We start from the raw sequence: 23,925 nt of genomic DNA, 5'->3' as shown, positions 1-23,925 counted from the left end.
TTGTATTACGGAAGTCCAAACACTGTACCCTGCTCACAGAAACTATTTTAAGGCACGGGGACGCTGTTGGGGCCGACAGCTGTGACGCTCCCCTGCAGAGGCTCTCAGGGCAGTGCTGTGAATCTAGTAACATTGGCTCTAAGTCAGTTGAACACAAGAATCATATTTTTCAAAGGATAGATATTCACCTACAAAGACTTCTCACCAGGTAAGAACTTTATTTTAGCTCTTACTCAAATTAGGGTCTTGAGCAGAGTTATCAGGCTGACAAGACTCCCTGGCTCAGCAGATCGCCCAGCTGCTCTCACACTGCTGTGCAAGTTCAGGAATCCCTAAGCGCAAGCGTTTGTTCTGGAAACGTACAGAGTTACCCACGGTGTGTGATCCTCTGTCAATAACACATAAAGGAAAACAAGATGTGATTCTTATCTCAAATTCCTTTCAGTCGTGTGAGGAGCAGGTAAATAAAACAAATTCTCCTGCCTGCATGTAGCAGTCAGGGCCCAGGCACGTGGAATGAGGGTCACGTTAGAAAAGGAGAACTGATGGATATCACTGGGCGAATAAAACCTCCTCGAATGTCTTATTTCCAGTGTTTATGTTTCTTGTTCTTCCATCTCCCTCTCCCCTTCTTAGGCCTTTTTATCAAGATGTTTAACCCCGAATGCTCAGGTGTCCAAAACCCAGTGTATAGGAGTTCAGAAGGCAGCCTTTACTTTCAGATTGGGTGTACAGACAATGCGTTGTTAGGTAAGGATGGTGACTACGTTCTTCAGAACTATTGTAACCATTAAATTGCTACAACTATTAAAATCTGCATTTTAACAGTTGTGCCTATAAATGATGAAATGACAATGATCTGGTGTCTCAGCTACATCTCCTACAACCAGCAGGAAAACAGATGTCTCTTCTCGCTGCTGTGCCCCACATTGTGCTTCCAGAAGGCATGGTCCCAAGAGGTGTAGACAAGAGTCGAGCCTTCAGAGATGCAGAGAGGATACTCTGTGATGGGCAGGACTTTAGCAGAGACACAGATCAGTGACCAAAAAGGCACCACAACCTTGCTAATGAGAAGACGAATGTTGAGATGCTTCCTGCTTTGAGAATGAGTGACACTCTCCCCTAGTTTCTTGGAGTAGGTGAAAAGCTTCCCCCACTCCAAGGCAGCTTGCATTTAAACTGAATATGAAATGAGAATATTCTCCTCACGAATAATTATCTCACCCATGGGAAATTAATTCCTCAACCAATCATATTTCAGATAGATCGAAAAGTGCTTAGATACCCTTCAAACAGGTTAGTAGCCTCCACTTAAGTGCAACATACACTCAGCACATGGAAGGTACTGTTCTGTGTAGCTGGACAGGAGAGAAAAAAAGCAGAGGGAAGGGCACAAGGATAAACTCATCAGCAAAATGGTTGTTGTTAACGAATGATTTCATATCATGCCTCTTGAGTCACAAAACTGCCAAGGATATGCCAAGGCATCAACGGTAGGGAAAAATACACTTATGTGTGTACACAAATTAGCTGTGGGTGTCTGTAAGCAACACCAAATTCAGAAAATTCTACTTAGTGCCTAAATACAAGAATTCTTGTCAAAAGTCAATATATGTAATTTTGAAATATCCCCTCCTCTTCCAGACAGCATCTATTAATTATTGGTGGAAATTGGGGTAAGGAAAACCCTAAAAATATATACTTTTGGAACCAAAGAATTATTAAAAGCAAGAGAAATCCTATTAAAAATACCAGCATGTACACCAGAGACTGACACATTGTAACTGACTATACGTCAAAAACAAAAAAAAAACCAAAACTCAAGTTTCTGGGCACTGGGAAACAGTCAGATTTCTAAGGAGCGCCAACCTTGGAATTACATCAGTTACTAATATAAGGCATTGACCACTCAAGTGTCTAAGACAGGAATTTAGTACCATAACTTGAACAAAAATTCCCCAAAGTTGAGGAAGTTAACTGAGCTAGCTATTTATCTGGATTATCAAAATCAAACTAAAATATTTACCATTTACAGAAAAAATAAAATAAAAATTTCTCAGAAGCATAAAAGAAATAATACCAGCAGACTTCAATCTCCGCTGGTGTCTGTTCTTCGATCATAGTCAGTAAACTCCGCATCCGTCAGTGCTGGGGAGCCGGGTCTCACTGCCCTAGTTACCAGTCCATGAGAACACACATTTCCAGTAAGACCAGGTCCATCAAGATTTTAAAGGTTACTGCTCTTAGTAAATCAGTCTGTTTAAGGCAAAGGTGGAGACAGCCCTGCTTTCTTTTTATCCTCACTCTCAGCTTTGACTTGAAAACCCTAGAAGATCTTGAAGCCACTAAAATCCATCCTGCTAACACTAGAGTTAAGGCTTTTTAAATAGTGAGAAACGTGCCCCTAGGTTTTGTTTTGGCACAAATTATTCACGTGCCTAGAAACTTCCACATTGTATTGACATCACACCTGTATTGACTAATTGTGTAAGAAGAATTTGTTTTAATTAACTTATACTAGAGCAGAACAGAAAGTGCTGAGTCCTGCGCTCTCAGTGAGCAGACATACTTGCCACATCAAGGTTTTGTTGGTTTCTTTTTTTTTTTTTTTTTTTTTGTATTTGAAAAATATGGTCATGTCTCTGTTTTGTGCTTGTTTGGTGTGGAGAAACTGGGGACTTTTTACATTTGGGTTCCCAGTGAACAAGAGTCCAAGTGGCCTCCTCCTTTTATAAACAGACAGCTGAATGTTTCCTTGGTCACTGAATCGGACCCACTTCAGAAGGCTCCCTGGCATAAATGCCATGATAAAAATAATACGCAGGTTACACAGTCAGGGCCAGGTGCAGGGTCCAGGCTTTCTCATAGCCCAGATCCTCCAGTCCAGAATTGGGATCATTATTTAGTGTCTGTAAAGAGCTGCTGTGACGACGGGAAGATGGTGGACACGTGTCAGCCCCGTGCTAGCAAGACACACCGCGTGCGCAGTGCTTGCTGCTGAGGCTGCTCTGACCCGCAGCGCCCCTGACAGAACAAACAGCTTGTCAGGACGCTCCTCTCACTGAACCGACTTAGGCAGCTGCATTTCTGGAGCAACCACGAGGGAAGGAAAAGTCAAGGGAAGAGAGAATAAAGTCACTGAAATTGGAGTGTCTGAAGGTGAAACTCAGCAAGACCCACAATCCTGCTCTGAGTGGTGTAAACAAGAGACTAGCCTCCAGTTACACATTTGTGCATGAACAATGTGCCCTGGGAACTTCCATTAACAGGTTGTGAAATATTTCAGCAAGAACAACTGAACTGTCATTGATCAGAGTTAGCGAAACCTCCCCGGAGCTATGTGCCTTCCCGGGGAAAGAGGGTGGGCTGAAAACACGTATTCCTGGAGAAGAGCTCTTAGGTTCCTGTTTCCACTGTTCTTCCCCCAGTTCCTCTCTGTAGAGCAATCCCAGCCTTCCAAGGTTCTTGCCTCTGAGCATCACAGCTGGCAGGACACTGAGGGTGCCTCCAGCACACAGAACAATGGAGAGAGAAAATAGCAGCCCCTCCCAGGCCCGCCCACAGCCAGACCCCACCTGCGCCTCTGGGATTGTGCTCAGCTCCCCCTGCAGCCCCTCTCACTGTGTCTCTCAGAGCACAGTAGTACACGGCCGAGTCTGACATCTGCACGGACGGTTTCTGCAGGTGGAAGGTCCTGTTACTCTTAACAAGAGTGGCCTGAAAACCCTGATGCTCAGGCCTCGGGTTTGCAGTTGAGCCCTTCAGGAGGAGCTGAGGAGCTTTGTTGACATACTGCACATACCAGAAAAGGTAGGGATCTGAATCAGTGGTCTGGTAAGTGCAGTTCAGCATCAAAAGCTCCCGCTCTGAGAGAGTGACTGGGACTTCAGTCTGGGTCACTGAGTCTCCACTGGTTCCCCCTAAAAGAGAATCACCTTGTTATGTTAGAAATGCACAGGAGGAGGGTTTTGAGGCAGACAAGAAAACTAAAAGTTAACTAGGATTATAGGAAAATAAAAAATCATTAACATTTACGGTAAGGTGTTACTTACTATATAATAAGAAGATCACAAGAAGTAGGTGAGAGACAGAAAGCATGTTGTAAGCGGAAAATGATCCTTGCTCCCTGGAATACAGCAAATCTAACAGCTCTAGTCTCCAACTGGATGTTACAGAAACTCCTCACTCAGGAACCCTTTCTGCACAGCAAGTCCTGTGTCTTGTGGCTGCAGAGGCAGGCAAGTCAAACCAGCGCCTGAATGCAAACATGAACCACGGCTGAAGGAAGCCCGCCCCCCGGAGGTCCTCCAACAAATTGCACCACAGCCAGGTCTGACCTCCTCCTGATAATAGCTGGAGATGATAAAGGGTAATGAGACAGGAGCCTGAGAAGAGAGCCCTAAACACAGGTATGCTTGGGGCATAGTCAATTATTACTTCCAAAATTCTGCATGGTACCTCTATAGCTTCCCAAGTAATCTCAGGCACAACTTCAAATGGAACAGTCTGGGGACTCTTCCTTGCATATGTTTCCATAGATTTCATGGGTCAGAGAAGGCTCTCTCTGCCTAGAAAGTGTGCCCTATTCTGCTCTAGTCCTTTACCTGAATTAGCTCTAACCATCCCCCAGGACTCAATCAATATGTCACAAACATCATCTAACATATTTTTCAAATAATCTCTAGTTGAATGTTCAGGGTTCCCCACCCCTCATAATCATGGACTGACGCATTGGTAAAATACAGTTTAAAAAAAAACTATGACTTTTTTTTCTCTAATAAAGACAGAGTTCATCCTGCAAGTAGAAAATTGGACAAGTTAAATGAAATCAGTTTTGGACATTGGATAACAGAGATAAGGATAAAAATAAGGGAAATAGGTGATGTGAGCCCTGACATTGCCCAGTCACCTTCACCAAAGCAGGTTCTAGGCACCAGTGCAGGAGGGATTTATCAAAAAGAGCCCAGCCATCTCCCTGTGGGATTGACACAGAGTACAGTTGGGGGATCCTGAAGCACCTCGAATGTGTGGACCAGGGGACCAGGGAGGAGGGATGTGTACAGAAAGAGAGATAATGGCAGGGGGTCACTTTGAATCCTGGGCTGAGTGCTAATCTGCAACACAAGAGAGGACACTCACTGAGCTCAGTAAACCTCCCTGACAGGGGCTCCTTAGGGCTCCCTGGACCACACTTGGGTGACAGCAGTCTTACATGTTTAGCCTTAGGAGGGAGAGGTGACCTTACTTAGGTATTGGTTCAAGAACACCAGCATTTTTAGAATTGAAATATTGTCAATTACTTTGTGTCAATTTCTGGTGTACAGCACAATGTCCCAGTCATGCATATACATACATACATTCATTTTCTTATTATTTTTCATTAAAGATTATTATAACATATTGAGTTTTTTTTTTCTTAACTTCTTGTCACATCTTTGTTTTAATCCAACTGAGTCTTTTCTTTCAGAAAGTCAGGGTTAGAAGCTTAATAACATTAACCAACCTCTCTTCACTCCAGAGGCACATGTAAGATATTGATTTGTCTCCTGTTTATGTGTTTGATTAGGGGATTCAGGCATTTCAATGGAAAGCACTGTTTGCTCAGTGTCTGCCAGTTTGTTTGTCTGGTTTCCTGTATAATCATTTGTGCTCGTGAAACAAAACCAACAGAAGGTTTAACAGGGACATTTTCATAGCTTGTTATTTCTCTAGGACTGGGTTTACTTTATGCAAAGTATGATTGTATTATTTTAAGAAGTCAGAACATTGTTCTCGCCTGTCAGCTAATATGAAAAATACAGCTTAAATTATCTAGTCAGGGGGATTATCGTGGCCCTGCCTGGGCCCCGAGAAGAGCATTTTATGTTGACCATCAGTCACCTGCTCTTCTCTGTCGGGGCCTGGGGCTTGTCTGGGCAGGGGCTCTGTGAATGGGGACATTGACCACAAGACATCTGGACCCGCAGGGTGACCTTCAAGCAATGACCAGATGTCCCTGTCTCTTCAGTGAACCTTGGTTCTCTTCTTGAAAAACTAGTAAAGGGGCAGCTTGTGTTATAAAAAGAGGACATGATCGAAAATCTGATGTAGGTTCTGGAAGCAACTCTGTCTTTTTCTATTAATAATGGTTATCATGGATTGACTCCCTGCTGTGTCAAGATGTAATGCTCAATACTTGTGTTAAATTTTTATTTAATTTATATGTAAAAACACCTGTGTGTTTACATATAATTTGTTTATAATAATTTAAAATATGTAGAGATGTAAATCATTTTCTTTTGTTTTATTCATACCTCCACGAGTTAGGTCCTATTATGACCACTGTGCACACCAGGAAGCTGAGGCACAGACAGTCAGAGATGCTTCCAAAGTCCCGCTGCAGCGCAGAAGACAGGGTGGAATCTAGCCAATTTCAACTGTTCACTTTTATTAAAGATAATTTCAAGTGTCTACAAAAAGTGTACAGGACAGAACAGTGAAGCCCCAGGAACTCACTGTCCAGTTGCAGTAATTAGTAATTCATGTTGGATTGTATCATTTATACCCAACCTATACTTCCTCATCACACATTTTTAAAAATCCCAGCTAGCATATTATTTTCTCATTGGTTATTTTAGGGTATATCTCTAAGTGTTCATTTTTCAAAACACAGCTATCATCACACTCAAATGTAATATGAATTCCTTGATATTATCCAGTATCCAACATATTCAAGTGTCAATTATCATTTATACCCAACCTACACTTCCTCATCACACATTTTTAAAAATCCCAGCTAGCATATTATTTTCTCATTGGTTATTTTAGGGTATATCTCTAAGTGTTCATTTTTCAAAACACAGCTATCATCATACTCAAATGTAATATGAATTCCTTGATATTATCCAGTATCCAACATATTCAAATGTCAATTATCTTCATTTATTTGATTCAAATCCACCTACAGGCCACATACTGTGAATGACTGATAAGCTACTTAAGCCTCTTCATGTCTATGGGCCCCTCACTCCCATTTATTCATTGTGCTTATAGTTGAAAAATAATCAGTTTTGTCCTGTAGAGTTTTCCACACTATGGACTCGGCTCATTGCATATTTCTGATGAGTTTGCTGAGTTCCCTGTCCTTTGTACCTCCTGTAATTGGTGGCTGCATCTACAGAGCAGTGCCTTCTTATATGGGGTAAACCAGAGACAAAACTGATGCTACTTCTTCAGGAAGTTGTTTGATTGAGTTGCAATTTTGAGTGCAGCTAATCTTGTCTCTCCATTTGGAAATGCTGAGGATGATGGAGTCACAGAAGAACGATGGTGTGAACCGAGGGGCTTCCACCCCACCTCAGAGGAGAGCACAGATTTGACACTGACTCTTCACCTCCAAGGACATCTGACTCTGAGGGGAAGTTTCGCTTTTCATCAAAAAAGGGACTCTTTTACTATGAAATCAAGTGGAATGGCTTTTAAAGATGACATGTCAGGGCACTAGGCTGCTGAACCTGAATCACATTGTCTGGAAGAAGGTGGGAATGAGGGCAAACACAGCAGAGGATGTAGGTGGTGGACAGGAGGCACTGAGGACAGAGAAAAGGCAACTGATACATGTAGTGAAGTGAAGCAGGATGGGGGGAAGTTCGTACCTAATGTTTACTTTCATTCCTTCTTTAGGATACATTCCTTCTTTTAAAAAAATACAGTTGTTCGCATCCATATTAGAAGCTGTGTAACCTAAGTGACTCAGGAACCTGGAGTGAGCCGTAGCTTTTTATTTATGTATCTCTCTTTTAAAGTTTTTAGAACTTTGCTGTAGTTTATTTAAGTCAAACTCTACCCGGCAATACTTTGGAAGAACTTTGCAGCAGAGATACCATGCACAAGACCAAGACTGTCTGTCGTGGAGTATGAGGCTCACTAATTTGGGGGAGCCCCTAAAGAGGAAGAATTGTGAAGAAGCAGCAGGGCTGGAGCTGGTGGCCTCGGTCCATTGCCTTACTCACAGGGGCTGGAATAGCCCTCACCTGTCCTGCTGGTGGTGACAAGTTCGTGTCCCCAGCCCCCTACCCAGAAGCTCCCTTTACCACAGCTTCTGTGTATCTGCCTGTCCATGTTTGCTGAGCTTGCAGCCTGCCTCAGATGGGGCTCAGGGAATAAGCTGCAGTCTTTGGTGAGCTTTCTCGACCCTCTCCTTGGGAGAGGGCTTGATTTTATAACAACAGTTTCTTTTACATCCCTGGAATGGAGACCCAGTATCACTTAGGGTTTGCAAATTAAAAAAAAAAAAAAAGGAGCTTGGACAACCACAATCATTTTCACTCTGTTCTTGGCACCCATGACCTTTGCTTTTGCAACCCTGCTCCAGATAGAACTCTCTCACACTGAAAGGATCTCCCCAGTCACAATGCTGTTGGTTTCTCTAGGGCCACACGAATCACCTTCGTTTTACAAGGATGCTGGGCATCCCTCTGACTAGAACATCTGACTCTCAGCCTTCCTTAGAGCTTGACAGGAGGAGCTGTGCCCTCCGGAGGGTCAGCCAGCTACTCAGAGTTCAGTTCTCCCTCGTGCTTGCCAGTGGGCACCTTCTACATGTGCTGATTCTGTCAGGCCAAGTAGAGGAAGTGTGTGATGTCTTGAGAAAAAAACATCAAATTCAAGTAAAAACCATTTTACTTATGAGTTTGTCCTTGTTCTCCCCTCCCTCCTCCTTTCCTCTGTCCTCCTCCTTCCTCTCCAGCTCTCCAGCTCCATAGAACAGTGACTTCAATGTGTTGAGTGTGTGTGATGTCCAACATCCCTCTGCTCTCTTCCTGATCCCTGGGGCTTCTTGCTATTACTGTTACATTGTCATACAATTGGTCCGTGAACTATGTGCCCTGGGAACTTTCATTAACAGGTTGTGGAATATTTCAGCACATACCAAACCAGCTGTCACTGACAGTTAGTGTCACCTCCCAGGAATTCTGTGCCATCTGGGGGAAACAGGCTGGAGTGAAACAGGCATTTTTGGAGAAGAGCTCTTAGATTCCTCCTTATACTCTTCCTTCCCCAATTCCTCTCTGTAGAGCAATCCAGGCTTTCCAAGGTTCTTGGCTCTGAGCGTCACAGCTGGCAGGACAGAGGATGCCTGCAGCACACAGAACACTGGAGAGAGAAAATAACAGCCCCTCCCAGGGCCGCCCACAGCCAGATCCCACCTGCGCCTCTGGGTTTGTGCTCAGCTCCCCCTGCAGCCCCTCTCACTGTGTCTCTCAGAGCACAGTAGTACACGGCCGAGTCTGACGTCTGCACAGACGGTTTCTGCAGGTGGAAGGTCCTGCTACTCTTAACAAGAGTGGCCTGAAAACCTCCACGGACCACCTTCTGATTTTCTGATGAGCTTTTCAGGAGGAGCTCAGGCTCTTTGTTTAGATACTGGACATACCAGAAAAGGAAAGCTGAATAGCTAGTCTCGTAAGTGCAATTCAGAGTCAGAAATGCTCCCTCGGGGAGGATAACAGGGTCTTCTGTCTGGGTCACCGTGTCTCCACTGGTCCCTCCTTTAAAAAAAAAAAATTAAAGACTATGTTATATTGACTATGTCTTCACTGGTCCTTCCTAACAACAACAACAACAACAACAACAACAACAACAACAACAACAACAAAACAAAAGACTGTGTTATACTGGCAATGCAAGAGGGGAAGTCTCCAGCTTGATGGGTGTTAGACATCATCCTAAAACCAACGAATAGAACATCTTAGAAATTTTAAATAAATGCTACTCACTCAGTATCAGCAAGATCACAAGTCCTGAGCAGGAAGCAGAGAGCATGGCTTACAGTGAAGCAGCGGAAGGTTCACTAAAGCTGGGAGAACTATTCCACTAGTTTCTTGATCCTTTGGTGGAATCTTCTAGAAAATCTTGGCTCATGTGTTAAGTAAGACAAACTGCTCTACAAGATCATGCCACAGGCTGTGAAAAAGAGAGCTGTGCTCAGAGAGGGAAATTGATTTCGTGTCAAAGCACCAAGGAAAGGGAGAGCGCCCTCTTGTGGTTTCCCCTCTGTCCCTGCAGCCTGCTTTACCTCTGAATTTGATACTTACCCTGGAGTGGAGCTTAAGCTGAGTTCATAAAAGGGAAATAGGTATCTGCTGTGATGGGTAGAGTTCCGGGAAGTAAGCACCAAACAGCTTCTGTAAACTTCACAGTGGTGACTGATGCTGAAACAGCAGGTCATTCCTCTGGCTCTAAGATGCAAGGCAACGTGGTTTCCTTAAAGCTCTCCAGCCCCAGCATCTGAGGTCTGTTTACAGAGGGTATTAGGCTAATTTTAGGCATCTTAGGGTGTAGAGCGAGTGAAAAAAGAGTGTAATCTGAGATCTCTTCCTGTCACATTCCCTCACCTGTTCCCTGGAGCCAGGGCATGAGCCCCTCTGCTTAGAATGTTCTCCCTCTGCCCCTGCCTTTGCCTAGGCAACTTCTGTTTATTCTTTAAGAGCCAGTGTACTTGCCGCGTCCACGTGAAACTGCTCATCCGGTTCTTCAGGCTGAGTTGGTGCCCCTCTCTTTTCCCACCATACTCTGTGTACATATCTCTCTCTGTCATTTCTACATCATATCAGCATCATTTGTGTGCTGTTTTCCAGACTAGGCTTGGTGCTCCTGAAATCAGGAAGTAATCTTGTTAGTCTCAGCAGCCAGTTTCTCAAAATACACAGAATCCTGGTTCATAGCAGATGCTTAAAAATATCTGAAGAAAATGAACCAATGAAAGTGTGGGTGTGTATGGTGGGTACCATTATCTTTTTATGAAGTGTAACCTCTGTGTAAACAAATGTCTTAAGCCCCTGGTATATAGCCAGCTTCTTCAAGGGGCGTATCTAGGGTCTGAATAACAGGGAACTCGGTATTTCTCAAAACTAAGTAAGGTAGAGACCTTCATACAAGGGACCCCTCTCACATTGACTATTTTAAAAATATTATCGAGCCTTAATATATACAAAACTGAAGTCAAGTACAAATTTCTTAGGTTCACAGGTCTTACTCAATTGTCTAACCAAACAAAAAAAATGCAAGCAAAACATAAAATCAATAAAAATCAAATTAAAACATTAATGGGAGGCATGATCTTTTTCTGAAACTAAAGAAACTGGTGTGGACTCATTAGAAGAAGGATATCAGTGAGTGTAATCCAATAATTCATTTGATCGAAATGATTTGGAGCTTAACCTACAATTGTCTGGTTAGTGATTTCTAGTATTTTTACTTCCATTAAAAATATCTTTTTATATAACTGTATTACTTAATAAAGCACCGAAAATCAGTACTGAAAACAAATATTATGCATTTACTACTACTCTCACATCCACTGAATGACGTTGATACATTTGAACAATGAATGTTAGTAACACATCCCTTCCAACGGAAGCCCGGAGTACCGTGGTGGCGTAGAGCTTTGGAAAGCTGGTCTGCCTGTAGTACCACGAGCCTTATCATGAGCAAAATCTTCTGAACAGTTTTATCCCCTTAAATGACAGTGATGCTCTTATTTGTAAAGTGCTGTTATTCCTTTTGTCTTTAATTTGAAAAAAGTGACAGAGAACACAAAAGCATCAAAACCAAGGGCAGTACTCTAAGTTGGCCGTACAGATGATGAGAAATATGCCTTTGTTCATTTATTTTGTTGTCACCAAACAAAAAAACTACGCATCTTAAAATTCTCATGTAATTCCTACACCCCAGGAGTTGGCAAACTTTGTTCTGTAGAGGGTCCAATAGTAAATAGTTCAGGTTTTGAAGTCATGTAGTGTCCGTTTCAACTACTCAACTATGCTGTTATAGCACAAAGCATCCACTCAATGCATAAATAAATGAACAGGATTGTTTTCCAATAAAACTTTATTTACAAACACAGGTGGCAAGTGGCTTTGCCCTGTGGGCTGTGCTTTGCCAATCCCTGTTATGCCCCCAAGAATTTATCCATAAACCTCCACAGACTTCTTTTTTTCCACTAAATACTATCATAGCTTCTTGAGGAGGCTTAAATAGAGTATGTTACTAGATAGAAAGGAAGAAGGAAAGTGGATGATCCTAATGCCTAAGATACTTTGATGCTGAGCGTTCAGTGGTGAGAACAGATATGGACCCTGCCATTAAGGAGCTCACGGAGTAGCAGTGAAAATAGATGTCAATCAAATAATCAAAGAAATAAGAGATAAACTGAACATTTGAAAAGGCGGAGGTCTATGATTCTAAAATGCCCACTGAGCTTCGTTCAGCTACTGAGTCTTGGACAGATATACAAGAATGAGTAATAAGACATTTACTGTTTTTCCCTCTTTTGAAGGGGGGGAGAATTTTAGGAAAAGGAAAAGAGTAGAAAATCACCTAAAATTGCTTTGAAGGGGTCATATAGGAAGAAAAAGGTGTTTTTAAGAAACTTAAATAATACCAGCATTATTGAAAAGAGAGAGAGGCAGTGACAAAGAGAGAGAGCGATTAGGAGAACCTTATGAAAAGAGGTTGGAGAGGTAGCAAGACCTTAAATTATACAAGGTTTGTAGCCACATGATGAAGTTTTTCTTTCTTGTAAGAGCAAATGGGCATGCAGGTAATTAACATGGTCAAATTTGCACTCTGATAAGATTACTCTTGCTACAGTACAAAGGACAACACTACAGAGTGATGGGGAGTGTCGAGTGTTCTGGGGAGCAAGGGATTAGGATGGAGTTTTAATTAGGATTGTGGAGGAGAACTGGGTTGTGGGGGTTGTGACATCTTTCATAAGACTTCTAGGAGGCAAACTCAACAGGACTGGAAGGTAGAGTGGATATAGTGTTTCAAAAATGAATATCTATGAATAGAATTACTGTATGATCCAACCATCCCACTGCTGGGCATATATCCAGAGAAAATTCTAATTTAAAAAAGATACATGCACCCCAATGTTCATAGCAGCACTATTTAGAATGGCCAAGATGTAAAAGCAACATCCATTGACAGATGACTGGATAAAGAAGAAGTGGTATATTATGGAATATTACTCAGCTGTAAAAAAAAGAATGAAATAATGCCATTTGCAACAACACGGATGGACCTAGAGATTATCATACTAAGTGAAATAAGTCAGACAGAGAAAGACAAATATCATATGCTATCACTTTTATGTGAAATCTAAAAATGATACAAATGAGCTTTATTTACAAAACAGAAACAGACTCACAAACACAGAGAACAAACTTATGGTTACCAGGGAGTAAAGGGAGTGGGAAGGGGTAAATTGGGAATTCAAAATTTGCACCTGTTAGGGAGTGATGGAAATGTTAGCTATCTTGACTGTGGTGGTGAGTTCATAGGTGTATACATCTATCAAAATTCATCAAATTGTACGTCTCCAATATGTGTAGTTTACTGTATAGGAACCACACCACAGTACAGGTGTTTAAAAAAAAAGAAGAAGTGGTTGGATGGAGTTTCTGGAAATGACTGACTCAGCCACTCCCTCGTAACCATATGCCCCTTAACTTTCTCTTTCTTACTTCCTGGAAGGTGTATAAAGTGGAAGGATCTGCAAAGGGCAAGACCAAAAGTGACACTTTAAGGACAAGAGACAGTGAGCTAATAAGACACTTGATTCCTCATAACATGTTGAGGCCAACATACCAACCCTGGACTTCATATAACACATACGATAGAGCTTCTATATGTGAGAGGAAAGTAAACTCCACCTTGTTAAAAACATTATTTGAGTTTTTTGTAACATGAAATCAAACCAATCTCTAAGTGATACAGATGTTTATTAAAAATACAGTCCATCATTGCATCAGAGTCTGACTGATAAGCTGGAATAGATTCTAATAACCCAGATCGTCAAGGTGCTCCAGGTGATTCTGATACAGGTGATGGTGGTGGTTTAAGGTCTGGCATTTGGGAACCACAGTTCTTTCCATCCTCTCCTTTCCTTCCCCCATCTTTGTCACCAAGCATCGCATAAGTACAAATGCCCTAGCTGTCTCCACAAATACATTTTCAGTAGCATCGAAACAGTATCACAAAAACTATTCTTACCAGGAGCAAGAATAAATGGATGGGAAACTCTTATGCTTTTGATACTAGAAGTACCCACTTTGAAGAAAACATTTCAGGATTTGCTAGTAGAGCACATACAATTCTCACTTACATGAGGGAAAACTCAAGACTCTCTGATAAATTCCTGTTTCATTAACAGAGAACCTGAGGCTTGGAAATCACACAGCTAGTGAAGGGCAGAGTCCGATTCAGGTCTTTTGTCTGTTATCACACAGTGTTTCCACTCCTCTGATTTAAAATGAAAGATTCAGTTGAAAGAGTAAGAGCCTTTTTAATTCTAACACAGGGTGAAACTGATGCTTCTTATACAAGGCAGAGAAATGCAAATGTCAGGCCCTCAAAGCCCCCGCAGGTCTTGAGGGAGCTGCACAAACCACAGAGGGAACCCTCAAATAGAAGTCCTTCCTCATCCTCCATGAGTGACCTGGTGACGTCAGAGTTTGAATGGTTTGCAGCTCATCAGTCAAATCATCCATTTAAAGTGAGGACACCGAGGCTACTGCCCTGACGATGTGCCTAAGGTCACACAGGCAGGATCGGCAGAGCCGAACCCGGCACTTCAGTCCCCTGCTCTAAATCTCACGCCCTTTACCCCAGTCCAGCCCAGCCTAAGGTGCTGCCAAAATCGCCCATTATTTGAGACAGCCTCCCTTTCATGTTGCCAGCTGCCTGCAGACTCTCCTTTGTGCGGAGACATAGCCACCAACTGTACACGCTGCTGGGGCTTCTGAGAGACAGGGTTGTGTTGGGGCTGCAGATGCCTACTGAGCCCTGCGCACCTGTCGCACAGAGGTAAGTGGCAGTGTCCGCAGCCTGGGACGCTGTGATGAGCAGGGAGCTGCTTCTGACGGAGGTGCAGAGCGTGGCTCGTAGTCTTCCACTCGGTTTCTCTTTCTCGTTTGAACGTGTTAAAATCAGATGGGTAAAGCCTCTCCTTGGATCCTGCCTGTACCAGTGTGAGCTGGATAGAGCAGTGCTGTAACTACAGTGCAGGATGGCATTTTCACCCTCCTGGACGATCAGGGCCGGAAGGTTCTGTTCTCCTTGCTGGCTGCTCACCCTTGGGCAGAAGCACAGAGCAGAGACCAGGAGTCAGTCACTGCATTTTTCACTCTCTAGTGTTTGCATTTCCTTCCATAACTAAGGGGTACATTTCTCACTTGACAAGAAGATTTTTGCCTCTCAGTCTCGTGGGCTCTGAACTGTGGTCACCTTCTCCCCATCACCAAGAGCCCCAACTGGCCGGTTGAAGCCACAGAATCACCAGAGACACTGTCAGGAATTTCTCCATTCTTCTTCCTTATCAGCATCACAGAAGACTCAGCTCTGGGGCCTAAAATGAAGCCAGCTTCCTCAGTCTAGCTCTTTTCTCTGGGTGTATTTGTCCAGCCCTTCTAGATCCCAGAGTCTCAGGTTTCCCACCTGGCCAATCAGAGGAAGCTCAAGCCTTTGCTTTCATTACACGCAGGTTGATTTCAAACCGAGTCTGAGAAGCGAGATGCACTGCCACCTAGTGGTGGGAACATCAGCTGCCTAATCGAATCCGCTGTGGAAAGGCAGGATGTTCAGAGCTGACTCGGAAGACATCACAAAGCTATTTTATTCTCTGCCTTATTGAACTCCAATTCCAGACTAGAGTAAGAGCAGATACAGCTTAATTCAGGTAAAAACTCAAGTAAGAACGCCGAAGCCCAGTATTTACAGAATACCTCTGAGAAGCACTGTCAGGTTTCTTACAGTCACTTCTGACACTGTATCTATGAGCCGCATTTTTTCCCCTCTGATTTGCCTAATGCTGGAGTGACATTGTGTATAAGTCAAGGGTCTTATTGGTGAGCAACAGAAACTGACTCTGGCTGAATTAAGAAAAAAAGGAATACGTTAATTAATACTGGGTCTGCCTCAGAGTCTCTAACAGGGTCAGAGAACTAGAGTCAAGAGCAATTGAGTCAGTCTGCCAAGCAGCTAGGGAAGAGTCAACACTGATCCTTCTCAAGCTATTCTTTAAAAGTGCAAAGGAAGGAACGCTTCAGTGCGGTCCGCTTTGCCACTCTGCTCTGTGATCCAGCAAATCCAACAATGATACTTAAGTTTCCACGGCAAATAGGATGGAGACTTTGGGAAATGCCACTAGGAAAATCCAGCATAGTCCTCTATTATTTGGAGGAATGCATGCCATTTTCTTTAAATAACTATTCTCCTTTTGAGAAATAGCTTCTGACTTGTTAGTTGACCCAGGTAAAGGCTTAACAGCTAACATAGGAAAAAGCAGGGGACCATGCAGCCGGAACTTCCATCACGAACCAAGTGTTGTCCACACACCTGCGATGTCAGTCGTGCCCAGCAACAATCAATCATCGGGTGGAAACAGGATGTAAGAGACTGGGCTCAGGCAGGCCCAGAAGGTCCAGGAGAGCTGTGCCAGTAAGTACCTCAGATTCCTTAACACCAATCTTTCTAGTATTGTCTACTCTCCCTTAACCATGCCTGTGGTCTCCTGGGGAGTTCCTTATGATCAGTTAACCAAGGAATAAAAAAGCCCGGCCTATTTTTCACATGGATTTGCACGTTATATTGGTACCACACACAAACCTAGTGCTATCGCCCCACTGAAGGACGAAGGTGGAGGAAAGTCCCTCCAAATCCTCAGGGGGCACAGTTTGGTTTTCCGTGTTACCTGGACTGAGAGACGCCAGAAGTACTGTTCCACAGTGAGTCCAGGGCTGCTGCCGGTGATTCCACTGGATGGTAAGAGCCGTGGAAGGGACAGGATTAGAAGCCTAGTGACAAGGAAATCTAGGGATGACGTTTCTGGATGGGCCTCTCAGAGTGGGCGCAGACCATCACGATACGTATGCTCAGTGTGAAAGCTGACCAAGAGAAAATGGCTATAGTGGAAGCTCCTAATAATGGACAGAATGATGCCTTCTGTGGATGTGTCAGCATCTTCCCCCAGCCGCCCCGACACTTGTCAATGATCCCATGAACAAAGTGGCCTTGTCAGCGGGAATGGAAGTTGTGCATGAGCTCAAAAGCATTGATTTCCCCTTACCAAGTTTGACCTCACTATGCCACAGCTCAGTGCCTAAGCTGTCAACCAGAGATTAATGCCGAGCCCCTGATATGGTATCTTTCCCCAGAGAGACCGCCCAGACACCTGGTGACAGACAGGCCGATTGCATTCGACATCGTTCATGACGGAGATGGCTGAAACTTTCTCTCACTGGGCTAGACACATACAGTTGCACATGGATTTGTCCCCCTTGATTATTATGCTCTGCCAGCATCATCCTCATAAGCTCACAGAATGCCTACCCTCACCAAGATATTCCCCACAGCATTTCTTCTAAGGAAGAAACTCTTTCCACAGGAAAAGACTGCAGCACTGGGCACATGCACATGGAATTATTTTTCTTACCACACACCCTATCACCCAGAAGCCTCCAGCCTCTTTAAACGTACAATGGCTCATTGATTAAGTCATAGCACCAGCTGGGAAAACCAGTCTGTGAAAAGATGAGATTCTGTCTTACAAGATGCAGTGTGTGCTTCACAGCAGGGACTATTACATGGCGTTTTCTCCCCCAATGACCAGAATGCATGAGTCCAGGCATCAAGGAAGTGGCCCTGGGTGTGGGTCATCTCACTATTGTTACCAGTAACCCACTAGCAGGAGTTTTGTTTCCAGTGCTTGTAACTCCGAGCTGTGCTGGTCTGGAGGTCCTCTTCTCTACAATGAGGAATGCTTTCACCAGGGGACACAACAACGGTTTCATTGAGTTGGGAGATGAGACTGCCATGTCACCATTTGGGTTGTGTATGTCTTACAACCGAAAAAAGAAAACCAGGTTACACTACTGGCTGGAGTGACTGACAGCAATTACCAAGGAGGAACTGGGTTGCTGCTACATAACACGGACAAAGAAGATTATGTCTGGAACCCAGGAGGTCTTGTAGGGGAGCTCTTGGCACTTCCAGGCCCGATACTGAAGGTTAATGAAAATTACAACAACAAACGAAAAGGCAAGATTACTGAGTACTCAGATCCTTTGAGAATGAAGACTTGAGTCACATCAGTAGGTAAGTAACCCAAACCACTGAGGTTATGGCTGAGGGCAGGGAAAATATAAAACATGTCATAAAAAAGAAGCTATTTATGTCAATTGCAGCATCACAACTAAATCCAGAATCAAGGAAAGCAGTAGCTTTCTGTGTTTTCCTTTTGCTCGTTATATGTGTTCCCTTGTATGCACTGCCATTTTCTTCTTCTTTTTCTCACCATAAGTATTTTATATACAAATTGTCAGAGATTACCTTTACAATTTAGTCTGTATATAACAGTATTTTTGGTGGAATTTCCTCTGAGTTTTAGAAATGATCAGTACAACCAGTGATCCATACTGACTGCATTTTGGAGAGAGGATGAGAACTTCTTCACTTGTTTAAAGGACGGCTTTAGCTTGTTAGATAGACATATAAAGTCCTTTCACTGTTGTTTCGAAGTTCACATGTGTGTGGGGGTGTGTCTGCAACAGATCAGTAAGCAGAAGGATGGGGTGTGCCAGTCATCAAATTTATTGCCTTTCATTCTGAGTCACACCAGTAGGTACATGACCCAAGTATTTGGAGGGTTATTCTGGGCATGGACCTTGTAGATACTTCTCCGCTGCCAGCCGGCACGGTGGTAAGCTCTGTCAGCAGAGGCGACAGGGAGGACGCTGCAGGAAGACGCAGCTTCGCTTCCAGGTCCTGGCGTGCTTCCCATTTCTTGTCCCTGCAGTGCGTGGCCAGCCCGCGGAACACCGGTGATGCTCACCTCTAGCAACGTTCAGTGACAGCCCCCCAGGTGGTCTCCCGGCACGTTGCATGAGCACCCAGGCAAGCTGAGCAGCACTCCTTTGCCGGCTTCCTGTCAGTTGTGTGGGACCCCTAGGAGGTGTTCTCCTGCTCGCCAGCCTTTTCCTCTGGCAGCTCAGCAAGCTTCCCCGTCCAGCAGGCGACAGCCACACACTTCACAGTGAGGCCTGAGTCACCGCCTCGGTAGGAGAAAGGGACACGTATCACAGTGCGTCGCTTTCCTCCAAACTCCGGCTTAACCCTAGCGATAAGAGCGGCCCCCTGCAGATTGCTATTCCTATGTTCCTCAGAGTTCTTTTTACCCGTTAGTAATTAATGTCTTGTTATTAGCTGATAATTCTTTAAACTTTCCCTGTTCAAATTTCTGTGTTTTTCCTTCTGATTGGACCCTGACTTGGATAGAATGAGTCCATGATGTGCATGAGAGGAAAGGCATTAGCTGCAGAAGGGTCAGTAACCATATGTCAGGAAGCAGTGTCCTATACTTAAGGAGCTGAGCTTCAGTACGTGGCGATGAACACACGTCGGGGGGGGGGGGGGAGACAAGCCGGAGACGTGGGACTGCGCCACTTCAAACCTGGGGGGTTTCTCTGGGACAAGAAAAAAAAATGTTATGCTGTCTTATAGTTTCATTTCAAAAGTATTTTTCCCTGTAGTAATATATAGAATAAATACACTTACTATTTTAAAAATTAATTTGGGCAGAGTAGGTAATGACAATTTTCTTGAACAAATTTTTCAGGTTAATCTACAGCCAACTTCGGCAACTGATGGTGTTGTACCTGAGAGGCAAACTCAGTGTCAGTCTCTAGGGAAAGAGGGCCCCCGTGTGGCCAAAGAGGGAACTTAGAAATATTTTCTCTGAATCACAAGGGGTTTGTGTTCGGCTTCCTTTGTAAAACCAGTTACTGTGTCACTCACAGCACAATAATACATGGCTGAGTCTTCCTCTTGAGCTGATGGTTTCTTCAGATGGAAGGATGCCTCACGCGTGTTGAGGTCAGCCGTGAAACCTTTGACGCTCTCTTTTGAGATGTGTTTCAGGAGTAACTGGAGGCTTTGTTTGGGGTACTGGACATACCAGAAAAGCGCAGGACTCCCGGAATATGAGTAGTTGCACTTCACCTGCACGGGGGCCCTTGCAAAGACAGAGACGTGGTCCTCAGGCTGGGTCACTGACTGGGCTCCAGCTCCTCCTGAAACATCAATGCTGCGTAAGTAAAAACAGTGCAGGCTTGGCTAGGAAGAAAAGGGGTCCCTATTCAGATTACAATTAGGACACGCCACTTTTGTGAAAGTGGAAAGGGAATGCGGTGTTACTTACTCAGGGCAAAACCCATCTCAAGCACTGGGATGAGCAGCAGGAGCATGGCTGAGCGCTGGAAACGCTGCAGGCTACGGAGCAGGTGAGACAGAGCCGAGGTCACTGAGACTTCGGAGCTGCAGGAGGCGTGGGGAGGTTGGGCTGCACAAGTCCCTTGCTTTAATAAGGTTCAAGAACTGTTAGAGCCTTCCTCTTAATGAGTTTGGATTCTTTCTAGCTTCTTATTCTCGTCACAGTCTGCTATTTACAGACATCAATAGGACGCATCAGCCGGCTGCGGGAGGAGGGGCTCAGTGGATGGCGATGATCTAAAACAGAAACAAATGTCTCATTTGTGCAACGTCGCCCTCTGGAGGCCAGAGGCAGAACCAGCGATCCGTGGGAGCTGAGTCCTTTTCGTTTCTGAAACATGAGCATCAAAATCAGCAGAATGTATTCCTTCCTTCCCCGATCTGTGATGATGTCATCTTCTGCAGTAGGCTGTATTAATACTAAAATGAATAAGGGGTTATGTAAAAATAGAAGAGTAATTTACTTCCCTGAGAAATTAGTCACAGAAAACAATATTCTAGACTTTGGAATTTCCTTGAGAGACTTTTATTTTTTTAAACCGTTCATCAGACAGAAAGGATAAGATCAATGGCCTCAGATGAGCTGAGCTTCATATGGCCTCGTGCTACGGGATGTGCGCAGCAGAGAGGGGATAGAGATTATCTCCTTACTTGGTGCTAACAGGGAAAAACTAAATTAGATCAGAGACTTAAAATCAGCCTAGAACACGTGACATCAGTTATTTAGTCAATGCAACGTAATAAAAGCAACAGTTTTCTTTGTCCAGCAGGAAGTGTGAAGAAGACTCGTTTTCAGGAGAACAACTTTGATATTTGCTAAAGCTATGAGAAAATAACTTAGGCAGCACATAAGTGGAGACAGTGAAAGTCCTGTTCCAACTGCCAATCGTCAGAATAGACTGATAAATTATGCCACATTAAGGGGACCTTACACTAAGAAGAATGTCAGCAGAGAAGCATCTGCAGAGAAATCCGAGCAAAATTATGAAGGCAAGGAAAATATGGCATATAAAGAAGTGATTCTGGAAAGAATTGAGAAAAAGAAAAGTAAAGCTCTGTGAACTCAGCAGAGCCGGCAGGAGTGCACCCAGCAAACCGGAAGTGAGAGGAGCTCCTGCAGGGGACGGGGGACGCGGGGGCAGAGTGACAGTGACAATCCATGTGGCCACGCAAGCCGCACCCCGTGCAGGTGGGAGATGGCCTGTCAGACACGGGAAATGCACTCTGCGGTCTAAAAGTACGATGACACTCTCAAGGGAAAAGACTTTCCTACTCAGCTTCCTTTAGCACAGAGACTACTGAAACCCAAAATTGAAGCAACTAAGAAGAGAAATCTCAGGTGAGGTGAGGATCTGGCCAACTGGGGTCCTTTTCAAAAGATCAGAACAATGCCCTCCTTTCTGAGTACTCTGTTGCCTTGTAGCAGCTTGAAACTGCTTCGCCCTTGGGCTTCTGATTTACTTCTTGACCCTGCTGATAGATTTTCTTTCACATTTTAGAGCAAATCATATAGTCAGTTTGAAATTTTAAATGTTGCCGGGTGTGCTTCTGATTCAAAACATCTGATTACATTATGTAATGGAATAGAGGTGCTAATTATCGCCACAATGACAATCCTGAAGGTATCAAATTAACATGGTGTACACCTTAAACTTATACAATGTTATATGTTAAATATATTTGAATAAAAAACACACTGTGCACAAAAAAAAAAAAATCTGATCAAGCATATGTACCTCCTCCCTTCTCTCCAAACTTCCCACTGAGATCAAACTTACAAGTATAAACAGGATGAACCTAAATCCATAAAGTAAAAACAATAAAAAGATGAAAGATACCAACCATTCCCATCAGATAGAAAGCAAACGTGAGCATCCTGACGAGTGAGGACAGAGAGGGAGAAAGCACAGCCCGGAATGAGCTATGAAAGGATTTCGTTGGAAACGCGGAAGGAAACTTACTCCTTAGGACCCTGTAGAGGTTCTGGACTGAGAAAGAGACTAGGTGTGAGGGAGGGCAGGGGGGACAGAACACAGGGAGAAACTGAAGGTGGGATATGACGGGGGACAGCTACACCAGTCCCCCTCTGCGCTCTCCATCCTGCTGCTGCGCTTACGTGGGGGAAGCATGGTGGGGCAGCCTCCACCCGGGCACGTAGCCTCCACTGAGGTTGAAGTGAGACACCTGGGATGCTGGAGCTTTCCCTGTGAGCAGCTGACAAAGTGAAGCTGTGTTCAAACTGATATGAGGTGTAGGGGAATGGGAGGAGCAACTTAATAACCAGCTCCCTGTTCATTCATCCTTATAAGAAGCCTGCCAATTAACATGGTGAGTCCACAGTGCCCAGCTGCTGGCCAGGCATTCCATTCAGGAAGAAAACTTGTGGAGGACATGGGCACAATGACATAAGGGGTCCATCCTGCTACCAGTCCGTCATTCTTAAATATAAACCAAGAACAAAGTAATATTAGTCATTTATTAGTATAGATGGTATCTCTTTCCATACATGGAAGCCCGGGGCCATCAACTATGAATCATCAGAGTCATTTATAGATGGACTGAAAGTGATGGCAGAATGTCATGCTCTATGGTCCAGTGTGGGAATGTAGCATTTTGAGACTGACCAAAGGAACAAAGGGCATAGTATACTGGCTCCTTGGTTACTACTCTCAAAAAACTTTGAGTGTTGGCTTTGAGTAATAATTCTTTATATATAATTTTTTTCTGTTAAGTGCTTTACCCTACATTATTTGAGTTCTTCCAGATTGGTAACACTGACTTTATAAACATCATTAAATGGAGAAAAAATTAAAATTTTAAATACAGTAATGATAATGCCTGTCATTTATTGAACACAGACCATGTGACAAGGGAGGTCCATGTGAGCAGGAGACACTGCTGTTTGGTGCCCAGCCTAGAGCCCCTTTCCAGGCAGTGCACCCAGTCCCCAGCTGCAGCGAGTACTGGCAACTCTAGGCTCACCGTTGCCCTCTTCCCCAGAAAACTGATCGATGCTAATAAAAGTCCCCATTCTCTGCTAGGGTGTGTCCCTGTTCCAACGGCAGCCTTGTCCTGGAGCACAAAAGTCAGCTGCCTGGCCCCCACGACTCAAGATGGCAGGGGTCACTTCTGTGGTGCAGCTCACGTCCACATCGCCCCATGAGGTCAGGCTGGACCAGGAGCCCAGCAGGGCCACATCCATTCTTAGTCTTTTCCTTTTCATCTCAACCTGCTTTTCTCAAAAAATGATGACCACAGGGAGCCCCAAACTAGGACTTACTTTTAAGGAACTCAACCTAAGACTGCATGCTACCTCATTTAATCCTAAACCAATCCTGAAATATGTATAACAGTGCAGCCTAAAATCAAATGTCTCATTAATAGCATGAAGATACTCAAGACAGCACCACAAACCAGGCTCTTCCCAGTGCGTCATGGCTGCCAGAAGGCGCGCGAGAAAAGTGGAACTAGAATTTTAGTATCTTGATTCCAGCAAAACTTCATTCTCTTTCTCACTGCCTTTCAAATATTTTTCTACGATTTGGAAATATTTTTGTAGTCATAAGTCTGTAGAATGAGAATCTGAGGCAAATTCTGATTAGATTGCATCCT

General features: G+C 44.0%; 2 gene segments (V, D, J or C); both read right to left on the bottom strand.

Annotated features, from left to right (window-relative positions):
• Window positions 1-2,825: 2,825 nt before the first annotated feature.
• On the bottom strand, window positions 2,826-4,189 carry LOC102523813. The segment is given in 3 exon segments: window positions 2,826-2,963; window positions 3,622-3,920; window positions 4,053-4,189. Coding segments are annotated over 3 exon segments (483 nt in total).
• A 15,267-nt stretch (window positions 4,190-19,456) lies between these two features.
• LOC102523307 lies at window positions 19,457-23,515 on the bottom strand. The segment is given in 3 exon segments: window positions 19,457-20,114; window positions 20,243-20,413; window positions 23,374-23,515. Coding segments are annotated over 3 exon segments (663 nt in total).
• Between the last annotated feature and the right edge of the window lie 410 nt (window positions 23,516-23,925).

Source organism: Camelus ferus, chromosome 6, assembly GCF_009834535.1.
Source record: "Camelus ferus isolate YT-003-E chromosome 6, BCGSAC_Cfer_1.0, whole genome shotgun sequence".
NCBI classification, from domain to species: domain Eukaryota; kingdom Metazoa; phylum Chordata; class Mammalia; order Artiodactyla; family Camelidae; genus Camelus; species Camelus ferus.
This window is presented reverse-complemented; position numbering and strand designations above follow the sequence as displayed.